Raw genomic sequence first — 15,508 nt, 5'->3', positions numbered from 1 at the left:
GCCCCTTTCCCAGCTCCCTCAGCCGCTCCTGGGGCTCCAGCCCCTTCATCAGCCTTGGATATCCATACCTGTGTGAGCCTGCTCCTCGGGCAGGGCCTGAAGTTCCTAATTCCAGAGTGTGACTGTGAAAATGGTGTGTCTTGCAGGGCTCTAGCTGACATGAACAATGATGGGAGGATGGATCCATTGGAGTTTTCCATAGCTATGAAACTCATCAAACTGAAGCTCCAGGGTTACCAGCTCCCGGCCACGCTGCCGCCCGTCATGAAGCAGCCGCCCCTCGCCCTGCCCGGTGCCCCAGGATTTGGTAAGATCCCGGTTTTCCTCCCTGTTTTCCTCATTGTTACCTGGGACTGCAGCAATTCCACTGTCATTTTGCAGTTTCTCCAAGAAAATTTTAGGAAGAAGTACTTCTAAAAGCCTGTGGACTGAAACCCAGATGTTGCATGTGCACTGAGACAGATTGCACTGGGCTTCTACCCCAGCCCTGCTGAGCAACCTGAGCTGAGCTCCTGTTTGCTTCACGTTTGCACTGCTCCAAACAAAACCTGGCTCAGGTAGTAGGGCTAGTGCATTCCAAAGGGCCGGAGTTTTGGTTTAAGCTGTGGGCATTACTGGATCTCCAGCTTTGGCAAGATCAGCTCTGTTTCTCCTGAGTTTTTACAATCCCTGCACCTTCTGCTTTGATGAGCAGTGCTGCTTTGGTAGGAGTTGAACAGCTGCTTGGGGTGAAGTATTGCCAGTCGTCATCATTTCTAGGAAAAGAGTAGAGAAGATGGGATGGGGAAAGGAAAATAACTAAATGAAGGTGAACCTTGGTCCTGTCGTGAGAGGTTCTTTCCCTTTCTGGTTTAGTCTTTTCTGTGACTCAACGCTATTGATGCCTGAGAATTATGGAATCACAGAATGGTTTGGAATGGAAGGGACTTTAAAGTCCATCCAGTGCCTCCCCTGCCATGGGCAGGGACACCTCCCACTGTCCCAGGCTGCTCCAAGCTCCAATGTCCAGCCTGGCCTTGGACACTGCCAGGGATCCAGGGGCAGCCCCAGCTGCTCTGGGCACCCTGTGCCAGGGTCTGCCCACCCTCCAGGGAGGAATTCCTGCCCAACATGCCATCTAGATATCCTGAGGAAAGGGAACAGGGCCTTTGATGAACTGCTTGCAGCAGTGTGGTTTGATCCACTGTACCCCCCACAAGTTTTACTGTCAGAAATGAAATTCTTTGGAAGAAAACAGTGAAACTGGACAGAGCAAATACAGGGTTAAGTGAGAAAAGGCAAAATAAAATGAACCTCCCACAAACCCCAGCCAAATCCGTGATTTCCTTGTTTTTATTCCCTGTAGATTGATGTGAGCTGTTTGCACACCCTCGTTCTTCCCCTGGCACCACTGGCCCTCCTTAACCTCCCTGGTTCCCTGCAACTGTGCTTACCCCTCAGCCTCTCATTCCTGTGCTCTCCCCATTAGCTTTGCCCTGTCTCATCCCAACAAAAGGCTGGAACACTAATCCTGCAGCTTCTGTGCCAGCCTGGAGGTTCACCCCTCCCTGGGGCTGCCAGTGCTGCTCCTCACTCAGTTCAAGGCACGCGATTCCTTTCTTAGCAGATGCTGCTGGACTGTTTGGGGCAGTCCCTGTGGCAGGTGTGGGGCTGTCCCTGTGCCCTGTGTCCCGTTCCTGTGCCATGCTGGCGCTGCCCTGGGCTGGGAGGGCTGTCCCAGGGGTGTGGGAGCTCCCACGGAGGTGTCTGTGACTGTGCAGCCCCTGCGGGCGCCGTCTCGGGTGTGCGTCACAACCAACCTGTGCTTTTCTCGCCCGTAGGTCTCGGGGGCATTGCCAACATGCCATCCCTCACCACTGTGGCCCCGGTGCCCATGGCATCCATCCCAGTCGTGGGGATGTCCCCCCCTCTGGTGTCCTCTGTCCCTGCAGCCGTCCCTCCCCTGGCTAACGGAGCTCCTGCTGTCATCCAGCCCCTGCCTGCTTTCGCTCACCCCGGTACGCTGCTCTCACTCTCTGTCTCCTGCTCCTAACAGCTCCCCTGCCATTTCCTTGGGACACATGGAATTAGCCACTCCGAGTGATGCCTTTGGGGAAGGACTGTGCTTTGCCTTAGCCCACTTGGCACACTTGGAGAAGAGCTAAAAGAAGGAATGTGGACATGGCCTCCCGCAGGAGTCCCTCGTGGTGAGAAAATAAAACAGCACTTGGAGAAATGACCTTGCCAGGAAACTGTTGCTTGGAAATTGGGCCTCTCCTGTCTCTTTATAGCTACTGAAGTACTGCTGTTTGTTAGGGTGGCTTTAATACTGAACTACATATGGTTTCTAACATTTATCAAAATATAATTTGGTATCAACAGGGTTTCCACAAAGCTGTGGAAGTAAAAAGACATGAGGGAAGTGCCCTTGTGTTTCCCCCTGTCCTGCTGGACTCTCTGATCTTTATATTGTTAAAGAGTTCCCTTCAGCCCCACAATGCCTGTACTTGATGTAGGAGCTGAATGAATGTCATGGGAATTGCCCAGTTTCACTGTGAATAGCAATAAATCCCTGTTTTCTCTCTTCCCAGCCACTTTGCCAAAGAGTTCTTCCTTCAGCCGCTCCGGGCCGGGAGCACAGCTCAATGCAAAGCTGCAGAAGGCACAATCCTTCGACGTGGCCAGGTGGGGCTGGGGCACGGAGGGGCAGCCGGGGGGTTGGGTCCCCAGGGTTGCAAAAACTCCTTCCCTTTCACAAAGTGCTTGTCTGAAATAATAGTTCTGGCAGAAATCAATTCCTGCACAGGTACCACTTCAGCATTTTGTGGAGTGCTGTGGCTTTACAGGGAATGCTCCAGGAGCAGGGAATCCTGGAAATAAAACCATCAACTACTAACAGTGCTGAGACTGTCTTCACTTAATTTTTAGAACAGCATTTGCTTCTGTAAACATAACCTGCATCATGCACAGACACTCCTGGTACTGTGAAAACAAGACAAGTAATATGTTATTTAAAATTAGCAACTCCAGGGTGGTTCCTAAAAGCAAAATATTTAATAGGTCTCATATTTTAAATGCCCTCCACATCACTGTTTCTTCTGTTTTCTTCATGTTCTGCATGAAAAATCACTTAAAGGGCTTCTAGATTATTCCAAGGCCTAGAAAAATGCGTGGTTGGGCAAAAAGGGGTTTACTCTGGCTTAAGAAAGTGGATCTAACAAACTAAAACTTCCTTTGAGGAGGTAGGAGAGGGATTTCCCAAAGTCTTTATAAATCATCTCTCTCAGATCCGTGGCACAGGTTTTTATGCAAGAGGAGAATGGCTTGGGACACAATTTATTGCTTGGTTTATTTCCACTTCTTCTGCTGGCTTGTCTATTGCCCTGCTGTTAGATAAGTGACACTACTCATTACTGGCAAATAGAAATAAAAGCCTTTCAAAACAATTCATTTTCTCTCTGTAATCAAAACCTGCCAGGAGCAGAGTAGGGATGCTCTGGTAGAATTTAGGTATGATACAGGAGTAAACTTAATGTGGGGAACCCCCAAATCCAGCAAAAATGAGGAGGAATTCCTGTGGGTAAAAATTCGATATTAAGCCTTTTTTATTTCATTACTGAAGGGGCAGCTTGTTTTTGCTTTGCTCCCATGAAGGGATATTATTAAAGCCCAAGAGTTGGGAAATCAAAAAGAGAGATACTAGTTTGTGTCTTGTCATGTAAGAATGGTTTATAAGGTCAAAGAAAGGACAAAGTTTGAATGCACCTGAAGACAGAAAAACTCTGCTCCTTGTTTTTCAGAATTAGGACTTCTCAGCCTGGGAAATCAGCTACAAATCAACTCAACCTGTTATGGGAATGAATTAAAACTGTGAATATTACATTCCTCACTTGAATTCCATTATGAGAAACTTTACATTCAAATGTGGCTTTTCCACACCTTCTTTTCTACATTTTCAGTATATTTTACATTTGTTTTCATTTAGCTTGTGAATTATTTGACTAAAAGAACCGGTTAAAGACAGAGTAAAATGGGATGTTATTCTGCATTTCCTGGTACATGTTTAGGTAAAAGCTTGTAGTTCCTCTGAACAGTTTAAGTTGCTTCATTCTCTGCCAGTAAAGAAAAAAGCAAAACTCTTAGGAAAAAAAACACCTTCCAAGAGACTGAATGATGATAAATGTTTGCAAACGAGAGGTCAAACCCATGGTGGTTTCAGAAATAGCAGGGAATATTAGATCATGGAATCATGAAAAGGTTTGGGTTGGGAGGGACCTTGAAGCCCATCCAGTGCCACCCCTGCCATGGCAGGGACACCTCCCACTGTCCCAGGCTGCTCCAAGCCCCAATGTCCAGCCTGGCCTTGGGCACTGCCAGGGATCCAGGGGCAGCCCCAGCTGCTCTGGGCACCCTGTGCCAGGGCCTGCCCCCTCACAAGAGGCTGAAGTGCTGCACTGAAATCAAGTTTTATGCCTGAAATTGTTCTTTTCCCCAATTTTGCTGTGAGGGTGGGGAGGTACTGAGGTGTCCCAGAGCAGCTGGGGCTGCCCCTGGATCCCTGGCAGTGCCCAAGGCCAGGCTGGACATTGGGGCTTGGAGCAGCCTGGGACAGTGGGAGGTGTCCCTGCCATGGCAGGGGTGGCACTGGATGGGCTCTGAGGTCCCTCCAGCCCAAACCCTTCTGTGATTTTATGACTCTGTGATTGTTGCCATTACCTTCATGAGATGAAATTTCCAATTATCCCTGGTCTCCCTGCTGTCCTTGCAGTGCTCCTGCCGTGGCAGAGTGGGCTGTGCCTCAGTCCTCACGGCTCAAGTACCGGCAGCTCTTCAACAGCCACGACAAAACCATGAGTGGACACTTGACAGGTACTGGAACAGCTTCTGTTGTCTCCTTGTTTTGAGCTGTAAGAGGCCAATTTAATGCCACTGAGGATGTTGTTCACAAAGTAAGAGACTCATCAGTGTTTTTTTGTTTGAATCTCCCAAGTGCTTAATGCTCTTGTTTAGAAACAAACATTCATCATAGCTGGGATCATTTTATCACCATCTTTCCTTTATTTTCTGCAAAGTTGACCTTGGGAAATGTTTCTGGAGAAGGGCACAGTGGGTTCTGTGAAAACTTGTGCAGCCATTTCCAGTGCTTCGTTCACCCACTGCTAAAAGCAGTGTCCACTTCCAGGGAGAGACTAGACTGGTTCCCTGGCTTGATTTTATCAGTTCTGGTGCATCTCTTTGTGGTTTAGAGCTTTCTTGGGTTTTAACCTGAGTGGTTTGGTTGCCCAGAGCAGCTGGGGCTGCCCCTGGATCCCTGGCAGTGCCCAAGGCCAGGCTGGACATTGGGGCTTGGAGCAGCCTGGGACAGTGGGAGGTGTCCCTGCCCATGGCAGGGGTGGCACTGGATGGGCTTTTAGGTCCCTCCCAGCCCAACCCAGTCTGGGATTCTGTGGTTGTTGTGCAGAAGGGAAGAGTTATTTCATGGTTATTTGGGGGAGCCAGGTTCCTGCTGGTCACATCTCTTGCTTATTTTGTTAATATTTGTTCCCTTTTAGGTCCCCAAGCGAGAACGATTCTCATGCAGTCAAGTTTACCCCAGGCTCAGCTGGCTACAATATGGTAAAATAAATGTTTCCATTTCCATCAAAACACAAACTCTTCTGAAACCTCTGCACTGGAGTCTGGGCAGTTTTCTCCATTTCCAGTCTCACTGATAAATCCCACATTGCTCTTTGTCATGTGTAACTTTATAAACAAAACCTGCACTTCTGTGCCTTTATTGATATTATTCCACAAGAGTACCAGGAGCATCTTTTGTGTGGTGGTTTGGAAGTTGGGGTTCAATGCTGGGTTTTTAGGCAGAGCAGATGTTCAGCATCCTGTGCCTTCCACTTACCTGTGCACAGGCAGTAGAGCAGGAGACTTAACCCAAACCATGCTTTCTTTGGGGTTTCTCTGCCTTTTCCATGAGTTTGGGAGGGCTGATTTCCCAGGGGCTGGAGTTACAGACCTTTACAATAATGGATTTTTTAAGGATTTGTCTCAGCTTCCCCTTCGCCTACCAACTTGTTGTTTGCCTAACTTTATTATGTTTTTATTGCCCCATGGAAAGTTGTTCCTAATTAACTTCTATCCTTTAGGAATGTTTGCTTGAGAAGCATTGGAGCTGGCCCAGGGGCTCAGTGTGAGGATGGCAGTGCTGCAGTCACTTTGACAAGGCCATTCAGCTGCACTTGTTCTCTTTGCAAAGCACTGGGAGTTGTGTTATAAATTAAAAACCACTCTTTCCTTCTCTGTTTCCTAACAAAGGGATGACATTAAATCAGCCTAGTCCCCCAGCAGATGATTAATCAAGAAGTGCTCTGCTTTTGCCAGCCTTGGGGTGGTGGTGTGGGCAGGCAGCTGCCACCAGCTCTCTCCAGGAGCTGCAAACAGGACTCGCTCAGCTGGGGACATTCACAACTGCCAGGCCACTGAGATAAGGAAGGGATGTTGCAGCTCTTGTTGGCCCTTTCCTGAGCCCTGCTCCGTGGTTGCTGCTGTCTGGGGCAGGGTTTGTCAGCCTGTGCTGGGGCTGAAATCCCTCACTCAGGCACACAAAGGGGAGAGTTGATGCTCAGCCTGTCCTGGGAGTTCCTAACCCAGGTGTGGACCCAGCTGATAAGATTTCTTTGCACGGCACATTCTCAGTCTCCTGGCTTGTTCTGTGCTCCAGCCTGAGGACTTCAGTGACACAGGTGTGGATCAAGTGAGGCAGTGATTGTCTCCCACATTTAAATCCCATTGACAGAGTCCTGTGCCTTGGGATATCAAAAGAATTTATCACTTATTTCCCTTTGATTTTCACAGTATCATGGGTGATTTTCCTGCATGATTAGAGTGCAGCATGCTGGAGAAACAAATCCTGGGCTGGAAGGGACCCACAGGGATCACCCAGTCCCACCCCTGGCCCTGCCCAGACCCCCCAGCAATCCCAGCCTGGGCATCCCTGGCAGCGCTGTCCAAACGCTCCTGGAGCTCTGGCAGCCTCGGGGCCGTGCCCATTCCCTGGGGAGCCTGGGCAGTGCCCAGCAGCCTCTGGGGGAAGAACCTTTCCCTAAAATCCAACCTAACCCTGCCCTGGCCCAGCTCCAGCCGCTCCCTGGCTGCTGTCCCTGGCTGTTAATTTTGTCCAACACCACCTTAACAGGAGTTAAGCATTTGTGCCTCTGTTGGAGCTCTGCTTTGGGGCCATCCAGAGACATCACTCCATAATTTTTAATATGTGCACAATGCCCGAGTGGATTTGTGCTTGTCACGACTAGAACATCAATGGCTTTGATTTCACTGCCAGTGGGTGCTCTGGAATGTGAGATAGGAGCCTCTAGGGAGGAAGGAGACCAAACCTAAAAGTTCTGCCAAACATCTGAGCTGGTTCTTTTGGGTGTTCAGGAGGTGTTCAAGAGAACTCCACTGGTTAAGGTTCCTTGTCTGGCGCGTGCTCCTGGCAGCACTCAGTGCAGGTGAAGGACGAGCCATGGCTGCAAGGCTGGACTTAAGGCAGACAGCCATGAGAAATGTGGGAAATAGGGAAGCATTTGGGGTTTGCTTTTCATTTGTTCTGAAAAAGCAAAGTAGTGTGGAAATAATAGTGAAAAAAGTGAATGAATTTGGAACTGTATATGTTGAAACAATGCCTTTGAACAGTGATTTTTAATATTTAATCATTTCCTTGCTTTGTCCCTTCCCTTTAACAAGGAATCTCTCTGACATTGATCAAGATGGGAAGCTGACAGCTGAGGAATTTATCCTGGCTATGCACCTCATTGATGTAGCGATGTCTGGTCAGCCACTGCCACCTGCACTGCCTCCAGAGTACATCCCACCTTCATTCAGGTAGCTGCTCATCCCTTGGGAATCCCACTCCTCAGTTTTGTATTTCATTTGGGAAGGTTCTGTGAGTGCCAAGTACAGGACACTGAGCAGAGACCCTGCACCTTTTGCCCTGTAAGAACAGCGTTTGGGTGGATGTTCATGCTGCACACCTTCCAAAACTTTCTCAGTCTGCCCATAGAAATCTAGATTTAGGTTCAGGCTTATACTCCTGTAGAGCAATTGGAATGTATTGGAATTTCAAACCTTTTATGGATTTGCACTGTGCCACATCCAGACTTCTTTTGGTACAGCTGGGTTTAGGACCAGTGGGGTCACTCATCACTTCTCTTGCTCCATTTCACTTTTTTTGTGGAGAAATAGATGGGAAGACAGTAACAGCAATGGAAATAAATGTTTGCATACCATGTTCTTCAGATATCCTCCTGAAGATTCCCAGTTTTTGTGTATTCCACCTGGAATCTTGCTTTTAGCTTGACTATACTGAGCTCTTTCTCTGTCTTTGCAATTTTTGCTGTAGTTTAAGTCAGCATTTCCCCAAACCCACAGTGGTTGCGGAAAAATCTCTTCCTGGGTGAGAAAACTTGGGGACAGGGTTGAACCCATCTGGAATCTGCATGGAGAACTTGGGACTGGGTTTCTCAGCTCACCAGGGAACTGCTGGGATCCTGGAAAATCCTGTTCTCCTGAGGCAATGCCTGAGTGAGACCCTCTGGGCAACACTGAATGAACATTAAGTACCATTAAACATGACATCATTGCATTTAATTTGATCTCATCATTAAATCATAAATAATTCGGGCAGGCCTGGGTTGTGTTAAGCACCTGCCATTCCCGTTTCCTTGGCAGAAGAGTCCGCTCTGGCAGTGGGATTTCTGCTGCCAGTTCGGTGTCTGTAGACCAAAGGTTACCAGAAGAACCAGCACTGGAAGAAGAACAGCAGCAACTGGAAAAGAAATTACCAGGTGAGCAAGGGAAAACAGGGATATTTAGTGTGCTGCTCCCACTGGGATGTTGCCATCAGGTCACAGCCTGAGAGGTTACATGGGCTGCTGAGAGTGGTTTGGGACAGGCCAGAGGCACAACCAAGACACTGCTGGGTCTGGCTCATTCCTGACTGGTGCCTGATCCTTGGGGTTGCTGACACTGGAGATGGGAAGAGCCTTCAGGCTCCTCATCTCCTGCACTCCCCACACATGCAGCCCTTTCCAGCCCTGGCACAGGATTGAGAGGAAAAATTCCTGCTGCCTTCATCCTCTGGCTTAGGTGGAGCAAAGCTTGGCTGAGGTGCTCTGTGGAAGATCCCACTATGCCCACAGAGACCCGTTTCCTTGGAGTCTGTGTAACAGTGTGGGGCTTTGTGATTTCAGCAGTTCCAGGAAAAGAACTAAAGGAAATGGGAATTGGCAGCTGGGGTGGGGGACAAACTTGAAAAGACAAGAATTCAGCTGGTTCAGCAGGTGTCAGGCCAATGTGTCCAACCAAGTGTGCACACTTGGAAGGAAATGTGGGCTCTCCCTGGCCTTGCATCCCAAATATGTCTGTGTTGGCCATACAAGGGAGAGAAATCTGGACTTTGGGCAGTGGGAAGGGGACACAGAGAGTATGAAAAGGAACAGAAGGTGAAGTGGAAGAATCGTTTGGAGGGAGGGGCCGAGGAGTGAGGAACAGGGGAAGGAAGGACGATCCCTGGCCTGCAGAGGGATGTCGGGGAAGCTGTGCTGGAAGTGAGGCCGTTTTTTTAGGACAGTAAGTGGTGAGGCTGTGGATCTGCAGGAATCCGGACTTACTGGGCTCAGCTGCTCAAGAACCTAAACCATTTCTTTTCCTGACAGTAATGAGTAATCTAATGAGAACAGCAACTTTAAATAAGTTCTGGTCACTTGCATAATGGCTTTTTGATGATGTCAGCAGCTGAGTTCTTTGCCCTGCACTAATGGAAGTGTTGGCTCTTGGACTGCTGCTATTATCCAGTGTACAGAGGAATTCCAGATCCGTGTCCTCACAGAGGATCAGCTGGAGAATGGTTTGTCTAAATTATCCCCACTTGCTGAGCTTTGTGGAGAAAGCTGGAGGCCTGAGGAATGGGAGTGGAAATTCCCTCCTTGGTTTGCTGAGGATGTGGGTTTGAGGGGATCAGCAATGTCAGTGCTAATGCTAAACCCCAGGCTGGCCTGTGGAGCCCAGTTATCCCTAGAGGGGAGCTGCATCCTCTCCTGCTGGAAGCCTGTTGCACTTTGCTAGGGGTTCATTTGGATTTATATGGATTTCTTTGTTTCCAAGTCAGTGGCAGAGTTTAATTGTCCTTTTTGCCCCCTGTTACTGTGCACAAAGTGACATTTGAAGACAAGAAGCGGGAGAACTTTGAGCGGGGCAACCTGGAGCTGGAGAAGCGCAGGCAGGCGCTCCTGGAGCAGCAGCGCAAGGAGCAGGAGCGGCTGGCCCAGCTCGAGAGGGCCGAGCAGGAGAGGAAGGAGCGCGAGCGGCAGGAGCAGGAGCGCAAGCGGCAGCTGGAGCTGGAGAAACAGCTGGAGAAACAGCGGGAGCTGGAGCGGCAGCGGGAGGAGGAGAGGAGGAAAGAGATCGAGAGGAGAGAGGTGACGCAGGGGAGCACAGGGAGGGGCTGTGCCCTGGCTTTGGGGGATCCAGGTGTGAGCTGGGCACTCCGTGTGTTGCTGTCAGGGTTGGCGAGCAAACATTTAAAGCAGGAACTGAAATTTCTGGCGTGTTAAAGGCAAGGAAGAGGCAGTTACTGCTTCATTTGTCCTGTGAAATGAATGGGTGAGACACTGGCATCTGGGACAACATGCTCCTGACTTCTCACTTCTTTAAAAGTCATTATTATTATTATTATTATTATATTTGATGTTAAGAGGTGCATGAACGAATGAAGAAAAAATTCTGGCATTCGTGATTTTCCAGGGTTGCATGAATTTCATAGAGTCCCAGAATGGTTTGGGTTGGAATGGACCTTAAAGATCCTCCAGTTCCAACCCCCTGCCATGGGCAGTGATAACATTCACCAGACCAGGTAGCACCATGCAGCCTGGCCTTTAATTTGATAAAGGAAACACACCCTGGTTAACCCGAAAAGCTCTTATTTTCTCCCACTGCTAAACAGTGATGAGTTCAGCACAGAAGCACGTGGCTGTTCTCTGCAAAGCTGCAGAAGGTCTAATGTTGGAGGTTGGAAAGGGATTTGAATATGTCCTGGAGAGTTCTCCAAGTCCTAACATGAGTTAAATGAGCAAACTGGATCTTGGAAAACAGGAAAACAGAGGGATTTTCTGTTCAGTCACCTCTGCTGTGCAGGGAAGCACTGCAACCACTGAGCAATTTGTGTGTGCAGAGGCACAGAGCAGCTCCCAGATTATACCAATGTTTAAATTGAATAGTAGCATATGAATATCAGAAATTACAGATACTTATTTTTGAATGCTTCAGGCTGCCAAACGGGAGCTGGAGAGGCAGAGGCAGCTGGAGTGGGAGCGCAACCGGCGGCAGGAGCTGCTGAACCAGAGGAACAAGGAGCAGGAGGACATCGTGGTGCTGAAGGCAAAGAAGAAAACCCTGGAATTCGAACTGGAAGCTCTCGTGAGTGGTGGTGGTGCAGCTCAAACACACAAGCACAGCGTGCTGGTGGCTGTGCCCTGGCCATGTTTATTTTCTATAATTTCCCTTTTAAATATGGAGTAAAAGTAGTTTTTAGATCCTGACTTGCATGACCAAACATTTTGGTAAAAAAAATATAAAATAGATATCTTTCTTTTTGTTTAAAGAATGATAAAAGAAACCAGTTGGAGGGAAAGCTTCAGGATATCAGGTGTCGGCTGTCGACCCAAAGACAAGATATTGAAAGTACAAATAAATCCAGAGAACTCAGAATTGCAGAAATCACCCATTTACAGCAGCAGCTACAGGTGAGAAAACATTCCCTAATTTTACTCTTAGTCTTGAATTTTGACCTTCTCAAGTGCATTGATATCCTGAGCAAACTTGGGATGAGCTGTTCCTCACACTTAAGGGATCATTGGAGATAATTCATCATTTCTGTAAATTAATGTCCTTCAGACGTGCCTAGGAACTGCTTCCTCCACGTGAAGGGGTGTCTGGGATTATCCTCCATCCTCCTGGGCTCCTGTTGTGGGGAGCAGGAAATGCTTTGGCTGCAGGTGTTTTTGGGGATGAGGAGAAGGAAATTTTCCAGTGTATGTTTTGCTGTTTGTGTGCTGGGGGAAAGAATTGACTTCACTGAAGTGGCTTGTTGATGGTTTTTTTAATTATGAAAAACAATGAACTTTCAAAATGGGAGTTCCCAGTGAAACCAGGGAGTTCTTGATCTAAACCTGGCATTTGCCTTTCTTACTGATCCTAAATTCTCTGTCAAATTAGAGGTGGAGCTGAGTAGGTGTCTACCTTTAGTGAAAGAGTATTCTTTGTAGTTTGTAAGGGTTTTTCAATGGGTTGTAGTATTTGATTTAGGGATTTTTCTCTTTTATTAAATACTTCACATTGCTTGAAATTAATTCTTGGCTGGTCATGGGGACTCTCAGGGGTTTCTACTACTAAAAAGAGAACATAACTTATGTTGCAGGGCTGAGGTGTAAAACCTGGCTTAAAACCTAATCCTGCTGTTCTGTCCCAGCTTCACTCCTGCTTTCCCTGGCAGTTGTTCTGTTGGGTTTTGGGCTTTGAGGTGGTTTGGCAGCAATAGCTGTGGTTGTGTGGTAATGTCTGCTCTCAATGAGCTCCACCACTGATACTTCTCTTAGAGTCACTTGAGGTGTTTCTATCCCAATTGTGATCCCAGAAAATGTCACTACTTAGGAGAAAAGGCCACATTTTGTCTGGGGAGAACCTTAAAGCTTTTTCCTGAAAAAAAAAAAAAATTAGTTTTTCAAATATCCTGTAAATTTTCCTATCTCATCTGTAGAGGACAGACTGAAGATGTAAATGAGTTTTAAAAAAGGAGATTTTCATCCTCTAAACTCTCAAATAGGTTAAAAAGTCAGTATTGTCATTATCTTTGTAGGGTGATGTATCTTCACTTGGAAATAGTTCAGTTTAATACATCTGGCACTTCCTGTGGGAAGATGAGTTAATTCAGAGGAGTAATTATTCTTCAACCTATTAATTAGTTCCAAGATGCAGTTTCATTAAAGTTGTGAAAGAAGTGGTGTCCCAGTTAATCCTGGGTGATGAAGACGTGTGCCAGTCTCTGGCTCTGCGCTCTCTGGTCGAGTGCTGTTTCCAGGGAGGTTCAGAAGGATCTGCTTTCCAAACACCTGAGCTGTGTTTGAAACACATTTATGCTGTGTGGGCCTTGCCCATTGCCTGCAGGGATTCTTTACCCCCTTGATGAACACTTTGGCTCCCAGGTGATCTGAAGATTTTTCAAGGGGCAGGAACTGGGGTTTGATTTCCTCTGCCATGTGGGACATTACTCAGTTCTTGGCCATTTCTTGGTGCATGACTTTCCAGAGTTACTGATGCCAATAATTTCTTTCATCTGTTTCTTCAGTCCAAGGAAGGGATGTGGAATCCATGTGGTGGGAGTTATTGGATAGATGCTTATTCCATGGTTGTCTGTGATTTCAGGAAACAGGACTTGACCTTCACGATCCCTTGGCATTCTCTGTCCTTACACACTCCCCAAACTATTTGGTGCATTGGGTAATCTGGGATGTTTGGAAGCGTTCTGGCCTTTACAAACAAAGCAGCTGATGTTGTGACCACATTCCACCCTCAGATGCTGTCCTGTGGTGCTTTTTGTGCTTGGAGAAGGAGAATTTTTCTGTTTCATGTTGACATCCATTCTGCTGCTTGGTTGATCTGCAGCATTCTCAGAGTCACAGAAACACAGAGTGCTTGGGTTTGGAAGGCACCCTAAAGCTCATCTTGTTCCACCCCCTGCCATGGGCAGGGAACCTCCCACCAGAGCAAGGTTATATATTGTATACATTGCTGTTTCCCATTTGTCCCAGGTAGATAACAGCCCCAGGATGGCAGTCATGGAATATCCTGAGCTGGAAGGGACCCACAGGGATCACCCAGTCCCACCCCTGGCCCTGCACAGACCCCCCAGCAATCCCAGCCTGGGCATCCCTGGCAGCGCTGTCCAAACGCTCCTGGAGCTCTGGCAGCCTCGGGGCCGTGCCCATTCCCTGGGGAGCCTGGGCAGTGCCCAGCAGCCTCTGGGGGAAGAACCTTTCCCTAAAATCCAACCTAACCCTGCCCTGGCCCAGCTCCAGCCGCTCCCTGGCTGCTGTCCCTGGCCCGGGAGCAGAGATCGGAGCTGTCCCTGCGCTGCCCCTCAGGAGGAGCTGCAGCCCCGGGGAGCTCTGCCCTCAGGCTCCTCCAGGCTGAGCTGACCAGGTGACCTCGGGTGGCCCCTGCAGACCCTTCCCAAACCTCATGTCCCTCCTTTGGACACCTTCCAAAGCTTTAGATCTTTCTTTTATGGAGGCAGCCAGAACTGTCCCCAAGCCTGGAGGTGAGGCTGCCCCAGCGCAGGGTAGGATTGGAGCATCCAGATTTTGGGATCTCCTTGAGGGGCTGGGAAAGCTCTGTTGCTGCAACAGGCCCTGCAGCTGCACCATGAAGGACATGTGCAGCTCTTGATAATCAAATCTATAGTTCATCTGAATTTTGCTACTTTGCTACTTAGTGAATTCCTTAAGTCCTTGACTGTGCTGTGCTGTCTCAGGGTATTTTCGGGAACATAAGGAGCTCACAGGAGGCTGCAGTCGTTGCATAATGCTCAGAGCTGAGCTGGGCACTGCAGAGCCCCATCAGGGTCTGGCAGGAGGAAAGTGGGACAGCCCAAAGCTATGGCAGTGCAGTCAGTCCCGGGTTCTTGGAACCAAATTTAAAACTTGTTGTGAAATTGTGGAATCACAGAATAACTTAGGTTGGAATGGACTTTAAAGACCATCCAGTGCCACCCTTGCCATGGGCAGGGACTCCTTCCACTGTCCCATGCTGCTCCAAGCCCTTGGACACCTCCAGGGATGGGGAGTCCATGACGTCCCTGGGGCTCACTCTGGTGCTCAGGGGTCAGGGGACATTTATTCTTAGCATTGAATGATGTTACTTGCAATCCTCCTTGACAGATTGAAGCTGTCAGCTGCTTGATTCCTCAAAAGCCTGCAATTCCAGAGAACTGCCCAGAGGAGTTACAGGGTTTGTGGGAAAGATGGGATGTTGATACTCAGGTGCTGTTTCACCTCGTGTTGCTGAAGGTGTTTCGACAACTTGAGCTTGAAGGTCAAGGCTTCAGAAGAGTGTGTGAGGTAGCACTTCCTGCTCTGGAAAGGGCCAGGCTTCTACAGAAAACACATAAATAGGATCCCCCAAAGGGAGAGGATCATCTACAGGGACCCCTGTAACACAGCAGTTCACGAGCTTACAACCATGTGCTGAGTTTGAGAGAGATGAGAATCCCCTTCCAAGAGCTCTAAGTGGAGAGGTCAAGGACTCAAGGATTCTCATCCCTCAGGGCTTGTGTTTCATGGCTTTTGGCCAGAATATATTCCTTTAAAGGGCAAGTCTTTATTTTCCTGTAAATATTTGTCTTTCTATTCCTGATCTAAGTTACTAATCATTAACAGTGTTATTAATATTATTAATTAACTATTAGTGGAGGGTGCAGCCGGGGGGG

At 48.3% G+C, this 15,508-nt stretch overlaps 1 protein-coding gene across 1 annotated transcript in view; it reads left to right on the top strand.

Annotated features, from left to right (window-relative positions):
* Window positions 1-6: 6 nt before the first annotated feature.
* Window positions 7-15,508, top strand: part of ITSN1 (intersectin 1) — a gene marked incomplete at its 5' end in the record, with an annotated part of 73,002 nt that continues 57,500 nt past the window's right edge. Inside the window, 11 exons of the mRNA XM_042020653.1 lie at window positions 7-307; window positions 1,821-1,997; window positions 2,571-2,664; window positions 4,748-4,848; window positions 5,532-5,595; window positions 7,714-7,851; window positions 8,698-8,813; window positions 10,183-10,445; window positions 11,293-11,442; window positions 11,628-11,768; window positions 13,189-13,226. Coding sequence (XP_041876587.1) covers window positions 7-307; window positions 1,821-1,997; window positions 2,571-2,664; window positions 4,748-4,848; window positions 5,532-5,595; window positions 7,714-7,851; window positions 8,698-8,813; window positions 10,183-10,445; window positions 11,293-11,442; window positions 11,628-11,768; window positions 13,189-13,226 — 1,583 coding nt within the window. The remainder of the gene's footprint in view (window positions 308-1,820; window positions 1,998-2,570; window positions 2,665-4,747; window positions 4,849-5,531; window positions 5,596-7,713; window positions 7,852-8,697; window positions 8,814-10,182; window positions 10,446-11,292; window positions 11,443-11,627; window positions 11,769-13,188; window positions 13,227-15,508) is intronic.

The sequence above is a fragment of the Corvus kubaryi genome, unplaced genomic scaffold (assembly GCF_017639235.1).
Source record: "Corvus kubaryi isolate FWS band 111438036 unplaced genomic scaffold, C.kubaryi_AGA036_p1.0 37036, whole genome shotgun sequence".
Lineage (NCBI taxonomy): Eukaryota > Metazoa > Chordata > Aves > Passeriformes > Corvidae > Corvus > Corvus kubaryi.
This window is presented reverse-complemented; position numbering and strand designations above follow the sequence as displayed.